Here is a 19,066-nt window from a genome sequence, read left to right as displayed (position 1 = left end):
GGGTCCGCCTGGAAGGGGTGGGGTCGGCCGGGAAAAGGCGGGACCGGGGCGGAAAGGGGCGGGGCCGCCAGCTCTGACACCCGCCAGTGGAGAGGCGGGCACTGGGAGTGCTGGGTCTGCACTGGGAGCACTGAGTCCATACTGGGGGCACTGGGTCCACACTGGGAGCGCTGAGTCCATACTGGGACTACTGAGTCCGTATTGGGGGCACTGGGTCTGCACTGGGAGCCCTGGGTCCGTACTGGAGGCACTGGGTTTACTGAGAGCACTGGGTCCATACTGGGAGCACTGGGTCCATACTGGGTGCACTGGGTCTGTACTGGAGGCACTGGATCTATACTGGGAGCACTGGGTCCATACTGGGTGCACTGGGTCTGTACTGGAGGCACTGGGTCTATACTGGGGGCACTGGGTCCATACTGGGAGCACTGGGTCCATACTGGGGGCACTGGGTCCATACTGGGGGCACTGGTTCCATACTGGGACTACTGGATCCATACTGCGGGCACTGGGTCTGCACTGGGAGCCCTGGGTATGTACTGGAGGCACTGGGTTTACTGAGAGCACTGGGTCCATACTGGGACTACTGGATCCATACTGGGGGCACTGGGTCCATACTGGGAGCACTGCGTCTGCACTGGGAGCACTGGGTCCATACTAGGGGCACTGGGTCGGTACTGGAGGCACTGGGTCCATACTGGGAGCACTGGGTCTGCCCTGGGAGCACTGGGTCCATACTGGGAGCTCTGGGTCTGCACTGGGAGCACTGGGTCCATACTGGGAGCCCTGGGTCCACACTGGGGTCACAGGTTCCATACTGGAGCACTGGGTCCATTCTGGGAGCACTGGGTCCATACTGGGGACACTTGGTCTGCACTGGGAGCCCTGGGTCCGTACTGGGTCTGCACTGGGTGTACTGGGGGCACTTGGTCCATACTGGGGGCACTGGGTCTGCACTGGGAGCACTGGGTCTATACTGGGGGAACTGGGTCCATACTGGGGGAACTAGGTCCATACTGGGAGCACTGGGTCCGTACTGGGGGCACTGGGTCCATACTGGGGACACTTGGTTTGTACTGGGAGCACTAGGTCCATACTGGGGACACTGGGTCCATACTGGGGACACTGGGTCCATACTGGGGACACTTGGTCCATACTGGGGACACTGGGTCCATACTGGGAGCACTGGGTCCATACTGGGGACACTGGGTCCATACTGGGAGCACTGGGTCCATACTGGGAGCACTGGGTCCATATTGGGGACACTGGGTCCATACTGGGGCCACTGGGTCTGCACTGGGAGCACTGGGTCTGCACTGGGAGCACTGGGCTCTGACCAGGCTTGTACTGGGGCCATCGCTGGGCTGTCCCTGTGTCTTTGCTGTGGCCACTGTTGGACCCTCACTGGCCTTTTCCTGGGTCATTATGGAGCCCCTCGCTGGGCCTTTACTGGCCTTACTCCTGACCCCATCACTGCTCCATCACCGGGCCACCGTGGTTCCCTCCCTCCCCCGGTGCCATCGGGCCCGTCCTGCCCCCGGCGCGGACCCTCGTCCCCCGGGACGCACCCACAGCCCAGGCTCGCACCGCACACACACCCCTTTATTCAGCCCCCGGTTGGGGACAGGGACAGCCCTGGTGGCCCCTCCCGGGCTGGTCCCATCCCCCGGTCCCTCAGCGGTCCTTCCTGCGCAGCGGCGGGGACGGCGGGTAGTGGCGGGTGGGCGGCACGTCGTAGTGACTGGGGATGTGGCTGTTCTTGGGGGAGTCGTAATGGCTGGGGGGGTTCGGGGGGGTGACACCTTCAGCCCCCCCGGGGCAAAGCTCTGCAATGAAAAGAGGTTGCGAGGCGCCGTGTCCCCCCCGTTATGCAGCCCCGTGTCACCAGGACTGTGTCCCCCCCCTGCCAGGGTCACCAGGGCCAGGGGACCCCCCGGCCGTACCCTCCTGGGGTGGCTCCTCGGGGACCCCAATCTCGGCGTACGACATCTCCCTGCGGACTGGGGACTTCATCTCCATGTAGCTGCCCTCGGGGGCCTTGGCGCCAGGCAGGGGGGGCTCCCTGATGGTGGCGTAGGGGTTTTCGCTGGCCAGGGAGCTGCTGCTGGCCCCCAGCCCCTCCAGGGGGGTCTCTGGGGGAGGAGGAGTCAGGGGGTCCCCATGGCAGGGAGCGCAGGGGCGAGGGAGCAGCCATGTCTGGGTTGTACCCCGGTTTTGTCCCAGCCCCATCCCTTCCCCATCCCACCCCCATTTCATCCCCTTCCCTGTGACTGTCCCTTCCCATCCCATTCCTCTTTCATCCCCTTCCCCATCCCAGCCTTGTCCCATCCCTGTCCCTTCCCCATCCCATCCCATCCCATCCCATCCCATCCCATCCCATCCCATCCCATCCCATCCCATCCCATCCCATCCCATCCCTTCCTGATCCCCATCCCACCCCATCCCCATCCCATCCGCTTCCATCCCATCCCCATCCCCATCCCATCCGCTTCCATCCCGTCCCCATCCCATCCCCATTCCATCCCTTCCCAACCCCATCCTGTCCTCATCCCACCCTGTCCCATCCCATCCCCATCCCATCCCATCCCATCCCATCTCATCCCATCCCATCCCATCCCCATCCTGTTTTCATCCCATCCCATCCCTGTCCCATCCTGTCCCATCCCATCCCATCCCCATTCCATTCCATTCATTCCCATCTCCATCCCATCCCATCCCATCCCCATCCTGTCCTCATCCCATCCCCATCCCATCCCATCCCATCATCCCATCCCATCCCTTCCCATCCCACCCCATCATCCCATCCCATCATCCCATCCCATCCTGTCCCATCCCATCCTGTCCCATCCCATCCTGTCCCATCCCATCCCCATCCCATCCCATCCCATCCCATCCCATCCCATCCCATCCCATTCCATCCCATCATCCCATCCCATTCCATTCCATTCCATCCCATCTCCATCCCATCCCATCCCATCCCATCCCATCCCATCCCATCCCATCCCATCCCATCCCATCCCATCATCCCATCCCATCATCCCATCCCATCCCCATCCCATCCCATCCCATTCCATCCCATCATCCCATCCCATCCCATCATCCCATCCCATCCCATCCCATCCCATCATCCCATCCCATCATCCCATCCCATCCCTTCCCATCCCATCCCATCCCATCATCCCATCCCATCCCATCATCCCATCCCGTCCCGTCCCATCCCATCCCCATCTCCATCCCCATCCCATCCCATCCCGTCCCGTCCCGTCCCGTCCCAGTCCCCTCCCTGTACCTTTCTCATCACACGTCCCCAGGCTGTAGCTGTAACTGTAGCTCCGGTCCAGGGCCCCCCCACCTGGAAGTGGGTGCATGTGGCTAAGCTAACAGGTTTGGGGTCCCCATCCCCCACTCTCCGTCCCCTCCCCAGCATGACCGAGCTCCACCCAACCCACCCCAGCACCTTTCTGGGGGATCCTGAGCAGGGAGGGGACCCAGGTGTCCCGGCTCTGGACAAGGTCCCCGCCTGCTCCCCCTTACCCCTGGGGCCCAGGGCCGGTGCCCCCAGGTGCTTCCAGTCGGGCGGCAGCGTGGCGTTGCCGTCGGGGCCGTACAGTCTGTCCGTGCCAGGGAACAGCTGGGTGCCGGGCACCTGGGGACACCCGGGGGAGCGTTGGCCATGAGGCTACCAGCAGCGGTGCCGTGGCACGCCGAGCTGTGCCGTGCTGTGCTGTGCAACACCGCGGTGCACCGTACAACACCACAGTGCACCGTGCAACAATGTGGTGCATTGTACAACACTGTGGTGCATTGTGCAACACCACGGTGCACCATACAACACCACAGTGCACCATACAACACCACAGTGCACTGTACAACACCACAGTGCGCTGTTCAACACCACAGTGCACTGTACAACACTGTGGTGCACTGTGCAACACCGTGGTGCATTGTACAACACCGTGGTGCATTGTACAACACCGTGGTGCACCATACAACACCACAGTGCACCATACAACACCACAGTGCACCGTGCAACACCATGGTGCATTGTACAACACCACAGAGCACCATACAACACCATGGTGCACTGCTCAACACCATGGTGCATTGTACAACACCGCGGTGCACCGTGCAACACTGCAGTGCACCATGCAACACCTCAGTGCACTATGCAAGACCATGGCGCATTGTGCACACCACAGTGCATTGTACAACACCACAGTGCACTGTACAACATTGCGGAGGACTGTACAACACCACGGTGCACCGTACAACACCGCAGTGCACCGTGCAACACCATGGTGCACTGTACAACATGGCAGTGCACTGTAAAACACCATGGTGCACCTTACAACACCACGGTGCACTGTGCAACACCACAGTGCACCATACAACACCACGGTGCATTGTACAACACCATGGTGCACTGTGCAACACCATGGTGCATTGTAAAACACCACGGTGCACCGTACAACACCACAGTGCACCATACAACACCACGGTGCATTGTACAACACCACAGTGCACTGTACAACACCATAGTGCACCGTACAACATTGCGGTGCACTGTACAACACCACGGTGCACCTTCCAACAACACAGTGCACTGCTCAACACCGCAGTGCACTGTACAACACCACAAAGCACCGTACAACACCACGGTGCACTGTGCAACACCATGGTGCATTGTACAACACCACGGTGGACTGTACAACACCGCTGTGCACCATGCAACACCTCAGTGCACTGTGCAAGACCATGGCGCATTGTGCACATCACAGTGCATTGTACAACACCACAATGCACTGTACAACACCACAGTGCATTGTACAACACCACAATGCACTGTACAACGCCACAGTGCATTGTACAACACCGCAATGAACTGTACAACACCACAGTGCATTGTACAACACCGCAATGAACTGTACAACACCGCAGTGCATTGTACAACACCGCAATGAACTGTACAACACCACAGTGCATTGTACAACACCACAATGCACTGTACAACACCACAGTGCATTGTACAACACCACAATGAACTGTACAATACCGCAGTGCATTGTACAACACCGCAATGAACTGTACAACACCACAGTGCATTGTACAACACCGCAATGAACTGTACAACACCGCAGTGCATTGTACAACACCGCAATGAACTGTACAACACCGCAGTGCATTGTACAACACCGCAATGAACTGTACAACACCGCAGTGCATTGTACAACACCGCAATGAACTGTACAACACCGCAGTGCATTGTACAACACCGCAATGAACTGTACAACGCCACAGTGCATTGTACAACACCACAATGAACTGTACAACACCGCAGTGCATTGTACAACACCACAATGAACTGTACAACACCACAGTGCATTGTACAACACCACAATGCACTGTACAACACCATGGTGCACTGTGCAACACCGCGGTGCACTGTAAAACACCACAGTCCACTGTACAACACCGTGGTGCACTGTGCAACACCACAGTGCACCGTAGAACACCACAATGCACTGTTCAACACCACGGTGCACCATGAAACACTGCGATGCACTGTACAACATCGCAGTGCACCGTACAACACTGCAGTGCATTGTACAACACCACAGTGCACTGTGCAACACCGCGGTGCACCGTACAACACTGCAGTGCGCTGCTCAACACCACAGTGCACCGTGCAACACCGCGGTACACTGTGCAACACCATGGTGCACTGTACAACACTGCGGTGCACCGTGCAACACCACGGTGCACTGCTCAACACCACAGTGCACCGTGCAACACCACGGTGCACTGCTCAACACCACAGTGCACCGTGCAACACCGCGGTACACTGTGCAACACCGTGGTGCACCGTACAACACCGCAGTGCACTGTGCAACACCGCGGTACACTGTGCAACACCATGGTGCGCTGTGCAACACCACAGTGCACTGTGCAACACCGCAGTACACTCTGCAACACCATGGTGCACCGTACAACACCACAATGCACCATACAACACCACGGTGCACTGCTCAACACCACAGTGCACCGTGCAACACCGCGGTACACTCTGCAACACCATGGTGCACCGTACAACACCGCAGTGCACCATACAACACCACGGTGCACCGTACAACACCACAGTGCACCATACAACACCACGTGCACTGCTCAACACCACAGTGCACCGTGCAACACCGTGGTACACTCTGCAACACCATGGTGCACCGTACAACACCGCAGTGCACCATACAACACCACGGTGCACTGTACAACACCACGGTGCATTATACAACACCACGGTGCACCGTACAACACCGTGGTGCACTGTGGCGCATCATGCACCCCCACACCACCCTGCACCACGCAGCACCAGCCCCGCGGCGCACGGTGACACACCACGCCATGCCACGCTGTGCCGTACCTTGAGCGAGCTGGCCCTGTCCGGGGCGCCGGGCGCCGGCAGCGTGCACTGCGACAGCGTGTGGTAGCTGGGGTTGGAGTAGTAGTGCGTGTGGCTCGGTGGCACGTCTGCGGGGACACGCGTCAGCGGGGCCACCGGGGCGGGGGCCGCGTCCCCACAGCGCGTCGCCACGCTCACCTGGCACCATGTAGTCGGACGTGTCCGTCTGTCCCGCCGTGTAGGCCACGGCCAGGTGCCGGCTCTCCTTCCCCTTCTGCCGGTGACGGTAACACAGCCCCATGGCCACCGCGGCCACCAGTAGTGCCACCAGGGCCACCAGGCTGAGCACCACCCCCAGGGAGCTGTAGGCTGCCGGAGGGGCCGGTACGATGGTGTAGGGCTGCTCGGGGGTCCCTGTGGGGCGGGGGGACGGGGACAGTCCTTAGTGGGGGGTAGGGACCCCGGCGGGGCCCCCCCTGCTCTGCGCCCACTCACCGGCCTCGCAGTGGGGCCCGATCCTGCCCGGGGCGCAGGGGCACGTCCCGCTGGCCGGGTGGCAGGTGACGTTGTGGGGACAGCGGCAGAGCTGCTCACAGCGCAGCCCGAAGGTCCCGGGGGGACAGGCTGGGGACACAGGGGGTGGGGGGACTGTATGGATCCATAGTGACCAGCAGCATGTTGTGCCATACTGGGAGCACAGAGTTCCATACTGGGACTGTACAGCTCCATACTGGCACCACATGGTTCTATGGTGTGCAGGAACATATATGTCCACACTGGGACAATACAGCTCCATACTACCTGAGACCATATAGCTCCATACCAGGACCATATAGATCCATTATGCCCGGCATCAGATCACTCCATATTGGGGCCATGGAGCTCCATACTGCCCAGGACCATGTGGGTCCATAATGGGGCAATATAGCTCCATACTGCCTGGGACTGTGACACTGCATACTAGGCCCATATAGCTCCATACTGGACCCATACTACCCAAGACCACATAGTTCCATACTGGGACTATATAGTGCCAGCCTGGGCCCATGCAGGTCCATACTGGGACCACACAGCTCCATGCTGTGACCATATAACTCCATACTGAGACCACATAGCTCTGTACTGGGACCATATAGCTCCATACTGAGACCACATAGCTCCGTACTGGGACCATATAGCTCCATACTGGGACTACATGGCTCCATATTGGGACCATACAGCTCCATACGGGGACCACATAGCTCCGTACTGGGACCATATAGTTCCATACTGGGACTACCTGGCTCCGTACTGGGACCATATAGCACCATACTGGGACCATATAGCTCCATACTGGGACTACACGGCTCCATATTGGGACCATATAGCTCCATACTGGGACCACATTATAGCTCCATAATGTGCCCATGCAGCTCCATGCTGGGACCATATAGCTCCATACTGAGACGACATAGCTCCATATTGGGACCATGTAGCTCCATAGTGGGACCACACAGCTCCATGCTGGGACCATATAACTCCATACTGAGACCACATAGCTCCATATTGGGACCATATATCTCCATATTGGGACCATATAGCTCCATACTGGGACTATGTAGCTCCATATTGGGACCATATAGCTCCATATTGGGACCACATTGTAGCTCCATACTGGGCCCACACAGCTCCATGCTGGAACCATATAGGTCCATAGTGGGCCCATATAGTGCTATACTGGGCCCATATATCTCCATAGTGCCCAGGATGGAGCTGGGTGGGGGGTGACCACGTGTGGGTTTCTCTCTCACCCCCCCGGGGTGTCCTTTGCCAGGCTCTACCTTGTGCGCAGAGCGTCCCCATCCAGCCGGGCGGGCAGTGGCAGGTCCCCTGGGCCGGGTCACACGTCCCCCCGTGGTGGCACAAGCAGCGCTGGGCACAGGCGGCCCCCCAGGTGCCGGGGGCGCAGGCTGGGGAGCGGGAACCATGGGTGGGGTTGGGGTCAGCCCCCCACGCCCCCCCCGACCCCCCCAGGCCCCCCCACTCACGCTGGGCGCAGCGGGGGCCGTGCCAGCCCGGGGCGCAGAGGCAGGAGCCGTTGGTGGGGTGGCAGGAGGAGCGGTTGGCGCAGGAGCAGCTCAGGGCGCAGCGCTTGCCGTAGCGCCCCGGGGGGCAGGCTGGGGGGACACGAGTCTCAGCCCAACTTCTGGCCGGGGGGGGGTTAGGAGCAACACGTTGTTTTCGGGGGGACACTCACGGCGCTGGCAGGTGGGGCCGCGGAAGCCTGGGGCGCATGTGCAGGATCCGTCCTGGGGGGAGCAGGTGGCCCCGTTGCGGCAGGAGCAGGGGGAGCGGCAGCCGCGGCCCCAGGAGCCCTGGGGACAGCTCTGCTTGCACTGCGGCCCTGCGGGAGGAGGAGGAGGAGCAGAGATGAAGGCCAAAGGCTGGTGGCACAGCGGGGTCCCCCCATGGTCCCTCCTTACCCATCCAGCCGGGCAGGCAGTGACACTCTCCCGTCACCGCGTCGCAGCCGTCGGCGTGGGCGCAGTCACAGCGCTGCCCACAGCCCACCCCGAACGTCCCGTTCTGGGGGACGGGGACAGGTTGGGGAGTTAGCACAGGGGGTGGTGGCACCGAACCCCGGCGCAGGCAGCACAGAACCCCAGCGCAGGGAGCACAGAACCCCAGTACAGGCAGCACCGGACCCCGGTGCAGGCAGCACAGAACCCCAGCGTAGGAAGCACAGAACCCCAGCGCAGGCAGCACCAAACCCCGGTGCGGGCAGCACCAAAGCCCAATGCAGGCAGCACCGAACCCCAGTGCAGGCAGCACCGAACCCCGACGCAGGCAGCACCGAACCCCGACGCAGGCAGCACAGAACCCCGGCGCAGGCAGCAGCGAACCCCAGTGCGGGCAGCGCCGAACCCCGGTGCGGGCAGCGCTGAACCCCAATGCGGGCAGCACCGAACCCCAGTGCGGGCAGCGCCGAACAGAGTGCGGGCAGCGCCGAACCCCGGTGCGGGCAGCACTGAACCCCGATGCGGGCAGCACCGAGGCAGCGGGCAGGACTCACCGGGCAGGGCTGCAGGCAGCGGGGGCCCTGCCAGCCCGGGGGGCAGCGGCAGGTCCCGCTCTGGGGGTCGCAGGGACCCCCCCGGGCGCAGTCGCAGCTCCGGTTGCAGCCGGGCCCCCAAGTGCCGGCGGGACACGGCGTCGAGCAGTCGGGTCCGTGCCAGCCTGCGGGACGAGGGGACAGCGGGGTGGGCACGGGGGCGGGGACGGGGACCCCCCATCCCCCGGGGGGGCACCCACCTTCCTTGCAGAGGCAGGAGCCGTCCAGGGGGGAGCAGGCCAGGGCGTGCTGGCAGGAGCAGCGCCCCGAGCAGTTGGTCCCGAAGGTGTCGGGGGGGCACAGGGAGGAGCAGTGCTCGTCCTGCGGGGGTAAGAGTTTGGGAGGGGTGCAGGGGAGCCGGGGTGGGACAGGACACAGGAGGTTGGGGACCCACCCGCCCCGGTCCCTTCCTCCTGACATCCTGGTGTTGGAGGGAGAGTAGGTGACCCCAAAACCCCCGTCCTCCCATGGACGCCCCCCAAACGGGCCCCAGGGTCGCCCACGTGTGTCCCCTCCCCAGCCAGGGGATGCGCAGACCCCCTTCCACCCCCCCCCCCCCTCCCCAAACCACCCAGACCCCACTGTTCCCATAGGGATGCCCAGATCCCCATGGTGTCCCCCCCCTCCCAGGACCACCCAGACCCCACTGTTCCCATAGGGATGCCCAGACCCCCATGGTGTCCCCCAGGACCACCCAAACCCCCACTGTTCCCATAGGGATTCCCAGACCCCCATGGTGTACCCCTCAGGACAACCCAGACCCCACTGTCCCCATAGGGATGCACTGACCCACATGGTGTCCCCCCCACCCAGGACCACCCAGACCCCACTGTTCCCACAGAGATGCCCAGACCCCCATGGTGTCCCCCCCAGGACCACCCACCTCCACATACACCCCAGACCCGTTTCCCCCTCCCAGCACCACCCAGACCCCACTGTTCCCATAGGGATGCCCAGACCCCCATGGTGTCCCCCCCAGGACCACCCACCTCCACATACCCCCCCAGGACCCCCGTATCCCCCGCCAAGACCACCTCAACCCCCACTCTCCTCCTAGGGATGTTCCCTGCTGTGCCCGAGGACCCCGCGTCCCCCGTGCCACCCCAGCCCCGCACCGTGTAGCCGGGGGGGCAGCGGCAGAGCCCGGTGGTCCCGTCGCAGGCCCCCCCGTGCAGGCAGAGGCAGCTCTGCAGGCAGCCGGGTCCGAACGAGCCGGGGGGGCAGCTCTCATTGCAGAAGAGCCCGGCCCAGCCGGGCTGGCAGACACAGTCACCCAGCAATGGGTGGCAGCTGCGGGGGGGAGCACTCGGTCAGCACCCCCAGTGCTCCCAGTGTGGGGCATTGGGAGTGCTGCCCCGGGTGGGGGGGTCATGGGTTAACCCCTTCCTGGGCAGGCAGCAGCCTGGCTTGGCCGACAGGGATACGGGGGGGGGGCAAGGATGCTCTGGGGGGTGAGGCTGGGGGGGTTGAGGGTGTTGGGGAGGAAGATGATGATGCTGGGGGGGGGAGATGAGGATGCTGGGGGGGTGAGGATGATTGGGGGAGGATGATGAAGATGCTGGGGGAGGATGATGAGGGTGCTGGGGAGAAGGTGAGGATGATGGGGAGGAGGAAGATGATGATGGTGGAGGAGGAAGATGATGATGCTGGGGGAGGAAGATGATGATGCTGGACGGAGAGACGAGGATGCTGGGGGGTTGAGGATGATGAGGGTGCTGGGGAGAAGATTATGAGGGTGCTGGGGAGGATGCTGGGGGGAGGATGATGAAGATGCTGGGGGGGTGAGGTTGCTGGGGGGGAGGAAGATGATGCTGGGGGAGGATGATGAGGGTGCTGGGGAGAAGGTGAGGATGATGGGGAGGAGGAAGATGATGATGCTGGGGGAGGAAGATGATGAAGCTGGCAGGAGAGATGAGGATGCTGAGGGTTTGAGGATGATGGGGGGGATGATGATGATGCTTGGGGGGGGAGATGAGGGTGCTGGTTGGGGGAGATGAGGATGCGGTGCGAGGATGATGAGGGTGCTAGGGAGAAGGTGAGGATGATGGGGATGGTGAGGATGCTGGGTGAGGAAGATGAAGATGCTGGGGGGGTTAGGATAATGAGGGTGCTGGGGGGAATGAGGATGCTGGGGGGAGGATGATGAAGGTGCTGGGGAGAAGGTGAGGATGATAGGGGGGGTGAGAATGCTCGGTGAGGAAGATGAAGGTGCTGGGGGGTGTGAGGATGATGGTGGGAGGATGAAGATGAGAATGCTGGGAAGAAGGTGAGGATGATGGGGGGAAGGAAGATGGTGATGCTGGGGGAGGAAGATGATAATGCTAGGGGAGGAAGATGATGATATTGGGGGAGAGATGAGGATGCTGGGGGGTTGAGGATGATGCGGGGAGGATGACAAAGATGCTGGGGGGTTGAGGATGATGGGGGGAGATGATGCTGATGATGCTGGGGGGAGGAAGATGAGGGTGCTGGGGTGGAGATGAGGATGCTGGGGAGAGGATGATGAGGGTGCTGGGGAGGGGAGGATGCTGGGCGAGGATGATGAGGGTGCTGGGGGTTGAGGATGATGGGGGAGAGGAAGATGATGATGCTGGGCGGGGAGATGAGGGTGCTGGTGGGGGGAGATGAGGATGTGGGGGGAGGATGATGAGGGTGCTGGTGAGGGGGAGATGAGGATGCAGGGGAAGGATTATGAGGGTGCTGGGGAGAAGGTGAGGATGATGTGGGGGTGAGGATGCTGGGTGAGGAAGATGAAGATGCTGGGGGGTGAGGATGCTGGGGGGAGGATTATGAGGATGCTGGGGAGAAGATGATGAGGGTGCTGGGGAGAAGGTGAGGATGACGGGGGTGTGAGGTTGCTGGGGGAGATGATGAAGATGAGGATGCTGGGGGAGGTAAGGATGATGGGGCAATGATGGTGAAGATGATGGGGATGGTGAGGATGCTGGGTGAGGAAGATGAAGATGCTGGGGAGAAGGTGAGGATGATGGGGGGATGATGAAGATGAGGATGCTGGGGGCGGGGGGGGTCCCACCTCTGGCTGTGCTGGGGGTGGCAGAGGCAGCGGCTCTGGCAGTGGAGGCCATAGAGGCCGGGCAGGCAGCGGCGCTCCTGGCAGCGGCTGCCCTGGAAGCCGGGGGGGCACAGGCAGCCCCCGTCCACGTGGAAGCACTGGCCCCCGTTGTCGCAGTCGCAGCTCTCCCGGCAGTCCTGCCCGTAGCGCCCCGCCGGGCACTGCTCCTGGCACCTGCGGGGGACAGCGGGTGACACGGCCCCGACCCCCCCACAGCTGAGGCTGCCCCGCTCCGTGCGTGTGGGGCTGGGGTGGCCCTGCCTGCACCCACACCTGCACCATCCCATGTGTCACATCACCCGTGTGTGTCCCCTCCCTCTGCACCCCCATCTCCATCTGCCCCCATCCCCTGTGTCCCTGTCCCCTGAGCTATCATCCCCATGGGCCTCCAGCCCTCTGCCTCCTGTAGCCCCATTTCCCTGTCCCACGTCCCTTGCACCCCAATCCCCCACCCGTCCCCATCGCCCTGTGCCCGCACACCCTTCTCCCTCCCAGTCCCCTGTCCCCCCATCCTCCCACTCCCCCCTGCACCCCATCCGCCCCCCGTCCCCATCTCCCTGTGCCTGCACACCCTTGTCCCCCCCAGTCCCCTGTCCCCACATCGTCCCACTCCCCCATACGCTCCCCCCATATCCCCACCGCCCCCCATGTCCCGGTGCCCCCCCTCACTGCTCTCCGGTGAAGCCGGGGGCGCACTGGCACTGTCCCCCCTGGGGGTCACAGTGGCCCCCGTTGTGGCAGCGACATTCGCCCTGGCAGCCGGGGCCGAAGCGCCCGGGGGGGCACGGCACGGAGCAGATCTCCCCCTGCGAAGGACACGGGGGTCAGCAGGGGAAACTGAGGCAGGAACCGCGTTGGGTGAGGCGGGGGCGGGGGGGGGGGGTCACAGCCCACCTACCATCCATCCGTGGGGGCAGACGCAGGTGTTGGAGCCGGAGGGGTGGCAGATGCCCCCGTTCTGGCAGGGGCAGGGGCTGTCACAGGGTGTTCCCTCGGGACACGGCACCTCGCAGCTGTGGTGGGGGCGAGGGGTGAGCGGGCGGCAGGACCCCCACTTTAGGGGTGCCATGCGGGGGGCAGAGCGAGGAGCCCCGACTCACAGGGGGCCGGCGAGCCCCGGGGGGCAGCGGCAGGCGCCGGTGGAGGCGTTGCAGGGGGCGGCGATGGGGCAGGGGCAGGGCAGGCGGCAGCCCTGGCCGTAGGTGCCCGGGGCACAGGGCTGGCGGCACTGGGGGTCGGCGAAGCCGGGGGGGCAGGAGCAGACCCCACTCAGGGGGTCGCAGGGGGCCCCGTGGTGGCAGTCGCAGCGGCGCTCGCAGCCCGGGCCCCACGAATGCTCGTCACACTCTGCGGGGGGAGAACACGGGTACCTCCCCACCCCATCCCGTCCCGTCCCACTCCATCCCGTCCCACCCTATCCCATCACATCCCATTCCAACCCATCCCACTCCATTTCATCACCATCCCACCCCTTCCCGGCCCATCCCCTCCCATTCCATCCCAGCCCATCTCATCCCCATCCCATCCTCATCCCATTCTCCATCCCATTCCCGTCCCATCCTCTGTTCCATCTCCATCCCCATTCCATCCCACCCCATCTCATTCTCCATTCTCCATCCCATTCCCATTCCATCCCACTCCATCTCATCCCAGCCCATCTCATCCCATCCTCTGTTCCATCTCCATCCCCATCCCATCCCCTTCCCATTCTCCATCCCATTCCCATTCCATTCTCCATCCCATCCTGTCCTCTGTTCCATCCCATCCCATCCATCCCCACCCCATTCCACCCCATTCCATTCCCATCCCGTTGTCTATCCCATCCCCATCTCCATCCCCATCCCTGTCCCCATCCCCATCAACCAACCCCCAGACCATCCCCCCAGAGTTTCCAGCCCTCCAGGGAACCCCCGTACCCCACTGACACCCCCAGCTGGGGGTCCCCACTCCATGTCCCCCCAGCCCCCCGCGGGGGTCCCTCACCGCTGGAGCAGTCAGCTCCGCGCCAGCCCGGCTCGCACTGGCACAGCTCGGGGGCCACGCAGCGCCCGTGGACACACTCCTGGCTGCAGCGTGCTGCGGGGACACGGGGGGGCTGAGCCACGGTACGGCCCCCAGGGCCCCCCCTCTCGCCCTGTGCCCCCACTCACGGACGCAGGTGTCCCGGCTCTCATAGTAGCCCAGGCAGCACTGGTAGCGCCTCCGGTAGTCGGTCCGTACGGCCTGACGGTACTCGGTGCGGTACACGATCCTGCACCCCCCCCAGCACTGTCAGGAAGGGGACAGGCCCCTCCGACCATCCCATGGCCACGGGGACACCCCGCAGTGGGACAGCCCGCTCTGACCACCCCATGGCCATGGGGACACCCTCCAGTGGGACAGTCCCCACCAGCCCCATCATGGCCATGGGGACACCATGCAGTGGGACAGTCCCCTCCAAAGCCTTAGGGACACGTTGCATTGGTACAGCCCCCTCCAGCCCCCCCATGGCCACGGGGACACCCCGCAGTGGGACAGCCCCCTCTGACCACCCCATGGCCATGGGGACACCCTGCAGTGGGACAGCCCCCTCTGACCACCCCATGGCCACGGGGACACCCCGCAGTGGGACAGTTCCCTCCAGCCCCCCCATGGCCATGGGGACACCCTGCAGCGGGACAGTCCCCTCCAAAGCCATGGGGACACCCTGCAGTGGGACAGCCCCCTCCAGCCCCCCCATGGCCATGGGGACACCCTGCAGTGGGACAGCCCCCTCCAGCCCCGCCATGGCCATGGGGACACCCTGCAGTGGGACAGTCCCCTCCAGCCCCCCCATGGCCATGGGGACACCCTGCAGTGGGACAGCCCCCTCCAGCCCCGCCATGGCCATGGGGACAACCTGCAGTGGGACAGTCCTCTCCAGCCCCGCCACGGCCATGGGGACACCCTGCAGTGGGACAGCCCCCCCCAGCCCCCCCATTGCCATGGGGACACCCTGCATTGGGACAGTCCCCTCTAGCCCCCCATGGCCATTGGGACACCCTGCAGCCCCACATCAGGACCCCATGGCCCTGGGGACATCCTGCAGTCCCTGTGGGAGGGGGCTTCCCACCTCTGGTGTGCGCAGGGCAGGGGAGACCCCAGCACCCCGGGACAGGGCTCGGGGGAGGACACGACGTGGGGTTTGGTGTAGGACTCCTTCACCGCCGCCGTGAAGCTGCCAGAGGAGAGGACACGGGTGACGGCAGGTCCCACGCGGGACCCCTGCCACCCCGCTGCCTACCGCCCGCCACCCCGTCCCCCCAGTCCGGTCCTACCTCTCCCAGTAGCTGCAGACGTTGGGGTCGCTGGGGCGGAGGGCGGCCAGCAGCCAGACGTGCATCGCCAGCGCCGCGGCCCGCAGCACCATCCTGCACCGGGAGAGGCGGCTTCACCATCCACCCGCTGCACTCCCGCTCCCCACCCACCGCCCCCGGCCCCGGCACAGCCTCCCCGCGGGGCTTCGCGTTCCAGTGCGGGAGAACGGCTCCAACCCCAGCCCGGGCCGCTGCCAAGAGGAAACTGAGGCACGGCCGCTCGCAGCCCCATCTCCGCATTCCCGGACACCCCGGGGACACATCCCAGCATCGCCGCCTTGCCCCCCCACCCTGCGGGATGCAGCCGGGGGGTACCCGAGGTGCCGGGGGGTGTTCGGCACGGCCGTTCCCAGCGCTGGCCCGACGCCGCGTGGCCCCGTTTCAACCCGTTCTGTGTTTATTCCCAGTTGTGTTTCCTGGATCCGACGCTTTCTTGCTCAACACAGCAAGGGTCCGGCTTTGCCGGGGCGGCTCCGGGAGCGCGGCCAGCCGGGGGGCCGGGGCGGGGGGCAGCACGGCCCCAAGCACCGTCCCCGAGCCCGCAGTGCCGTGTTCACCGGATCGCATTAAACGGTTCTCCGGTAAACACCCAGGGAGGAAACAGAGGTTTCCTGGTCGGCACAGCTGGATTTACGGCCCCTTACGCGCCACTCCGGCCATAGGACACCCCAAAGGTGTCATTCCCAGCGGCTCCCCGAGTCACCAGGGCAGTGCTGTGGTTTGGGGACAAATAAGGGCGGAGGGAGGGGGCAGAGGGAGCGACCCCCCCATCGTCATGGAGCACACAAAACCCGTTCAGTGGGAAAGTTTCTCCCCATTTCCCTTCGGCTCCCGGCGGTGAGAAATTAATTGCTCATCCTCAGCCAAAACTCCCTCCCCCGGACCGCTCCTCCACACACCCTCCCACCCCGGGGGACAAAACTGGGGGGACCCCTGAGCCCTTCCCATGGCCCCATCCCCTGCTCCAGCAAAGTGGGGGGCCCGAGGGGGTGTCCCAGCGCTGCTGCCAACAACAGGAACTGCCGGGAGATGCTGGCAGGAAAAGCGAGGAGTCATCAAAACACGCCGGCGCGCCCCATCTGCTCCTCACCGGGGGGGCCCGGCCGCGGGGAGCAGCCCCCCCCGGGTTGCTGCAGGGGCAGGGGACACCCAAACCCAGCACTGCGCACCCCAAGGGTTCCCCTGAGCACCCCCCCGAGCAGCATGGGGAGCATCGCCTGCCGGTGGCGGGATGCGGCAACCGGGGCAACGGCACAGGATGGAGGGACACGGTGCTGGGGACACGGGGGGGACACGGTGCTGGGACTCCCCCGGAGCCGCTATCTCTGCCCCGGCGCTTCCTCTGCCGCAGCCCCGGGGCTGACGCGTTTCCTTCGGGGGTGCGAACCCGCGGGGATGGGGCTGGTGAGGGGTGAGGTTGGCTTGGGGTCAGGGTCAAGGTCAGCGCTGGGGTGTCACAACCCCATCCCACGCCCCACCTACCGCCCCCCCCGCCGCTGTCCCCTCACCCCGGCCGTGGGAACCTGTGACACCCCCAAACCGCCCACCAGAGCGCTGGGGACCGTCCCCTCCGGTACACAACCCCCAAACCCCCCCCGGCAGCGCGTCCCCTGGGACCCCACGCAGCGGGGTGAGGCGGGACGAGGACAGTGGCACTCACCTGGCCGGGGCTGCGGGGCGGGCAGGCTCGGGCTGCGGTGGCCCCGCGGGGCGGCCTGGCCGAGGGGCTCGGCCGGCCGGGCCGGCGCAGCGCGGCCGTCGGAAGCGGAGGGAGGGCCGGAGCGGCGCTCAGGAAGTTTGGACACAGAGACGACTACGGAAAAGGGAAAAAAATAAAAAACTTTAGGGTTTTTTTTTCCTTTTCTGGCCAAAAACCAGCGGGTTTAGAACAACAACATCACCGGGGCCGCTCACACATGGTGCGGGTGCAGGGGGGGGGTCCCGCAGCCTGGCTGTGGGGATGGTCCACACAGCCCCTCAGCCCAGTGCCGGTGGCAGGGTCCAAGGGTTGGAGGGTGTTCCTGTCCCCGGAGGGTGTCCCCATCGTCACCCCAAGAGCAGGGTCAGCCCTGTCCCCCCATGGCCGGTGACCCCGGGACTCTGTGCAGGAGCGTATGGAAGGCGCGACACCTCTGGGGGCAGGGAGTTCCGTGCCGACCCCGTTTCTCCCCCCCAGAGGTCCCCGCATGGCATTGACACCCAGTGTTGATCCCGCAGGGTCCAGGCCAGCAGACGGGACCCCCATCCGAAGGGGCTGCAGCTCCCGCAAGGTGCAGGGGCAGCGGGGATGGAGGTTTCCATCGGCTTAACAGCAGCATCTGGTGGCAACGTGGAGCAGAGTCTGGGCCCGGTGCCCAGCATTCCAGGCACTCAGCATCCCACCATCCCAGCATCCCAGGCACCCAGCATCCCACCATGCCAGCATCCCAGCATCCTGGGCACTCAGCATCCCAGGCACCCAGCATCCCGCCATCCCAGCATGCCGGGCACCCAGCATCCCACCATGCCAGCATCCCAGCATCCTGGGCACTCAGCATCCCAGCATCCCAACATCCCAGCATCCCAGCCTCCTGGGCACCCAGCATCCTGCCATCCCAGCATCCCAGGCACCCAGCATCCCACCATTCCAGCATCCTGCCATCCCAGCATCTCAGGCACTCAGCATCCCACCATCCCAGCATCCCAGGCACCCAGCATCCCAGGCACCCAGCATCCCGCCATCCCAGCATCCCACCATCCCAGCCTCCCGGGCACCCAGCATCCCACCATCCCAGCATCCCGCCATCCCAGGCACCCAGCATCCCGGGCACCCAGCATCCCACCATCCCAGCATCCCAGGCACCAGCATCCCACCATCCCAGCATCCCAGCATCCTGGGCACCCAGCATCCCGGGCACCCAACATCCCAGACACGTATCACCCCTGCATCCCAGACACGCCCCATCCCTGCATTACTGGGACCTCTGGCCATGTGTTTGTCCCGCATTCCTCTTCCCGGGATTTCTGGTGCTGCATCAGCCTCATATCCCAGAATCTCTGTCCTTGTGTCACCCCCAGATCCCTGGGATCCCGGCCATGTGTCCCAGCTCCATCCAGGGACCCCCAGCCACATTTCACCCCCTTCATGGTGGGATCCTGCCCACATCACCCCCGGGACCCCAGCCAAGCAT

The 19,066-nt window shown here is 64.1% G+C and overlaps 1 protein-coding gene across 3 annotated transcripts; it reads right to left on the bottom strand.

Annotated features, from left to right (window-relative positions):
* Window positions 1-1,581: 1,581 nt before the first annotated feature.
* On the bottom strand, window positions 1,582-17,695 carry PEAR1 (platelet endothelial aggregation receptor 1). Of its 3 annotated transcripts, XM_065043278.1 has the most exons (23): window positions 17,557-17,695; window positions 15,858-15,950; window positions 15,653-15,757; window positions 14,712-14,812; window positions 14,545-14,637; window positions 13,662-13,908; window positions 13,460-13,574; window positions 13,231-13,367; window positions 12,523-12,735; window positions 10,604-10,778; window positions 9,689-9,809; window positions 9,450-9,613; window positions 8,860-8,962; window positions 8,634-8,780; window positions 8,425-8,553; window positions 8,218-8,346; window positions 6,893-7,021; window positions 6,596-6,811; window positions 6,419-6,525; window positions 3,535-3,646; window positions 3,290-3,352; window positions 1,944-2,132; window positions 1,582-1,826 (listed from the first exon to the last, which is right to left on the bottom strand). In XM_065043278.1, the coding sequence occupies exons 2-23, from the start codon at window positions 15,947-15,949 to the stop codon at window positions 1,675-1,677; spliced, it is 3,039 nt and encodes a 1,012-aa protein (XP_064899350.1). In that variant the 5' UTR covers window position 15,950; window positions 17,557-17,695; the 3' UTR covers window positions 1,582-1,674. The 3 variants fall into 3 exon arrangements, with proteins under 3 accessions (XP_064899350.1, XP_064899351.1, XP_064899352.1); XM_065043279.1 differs by lacking the exon at window positions 8,425-8,553; XM_065043280.1 differs by lacking the exons at window positions 6,893-7,021; window positions 8,425-8,553.
* Between the last annotated feature and the right edge of the window lie 1,371 nt (window positions 17,696-19,066).

This window comes from Columba livia, chromosome 28 (assembly GCF_036013475.1).
Source record: "Columba livia isolate bColLiv1 breed racing homer chromosome 28, bColLiv1.pat.W.v2, whole genome shotgun sequence".
Taxonomy (NCBI): Eukaryota; Metazoa; Chordata; class Aves; order Columbiformes; family Columbidae; genus Columba; species Columba livia.
Note: the sequence above shows the minus strand (reverse complement) of the source record. Positions and strands in the feature narration are given on the sequence as shown.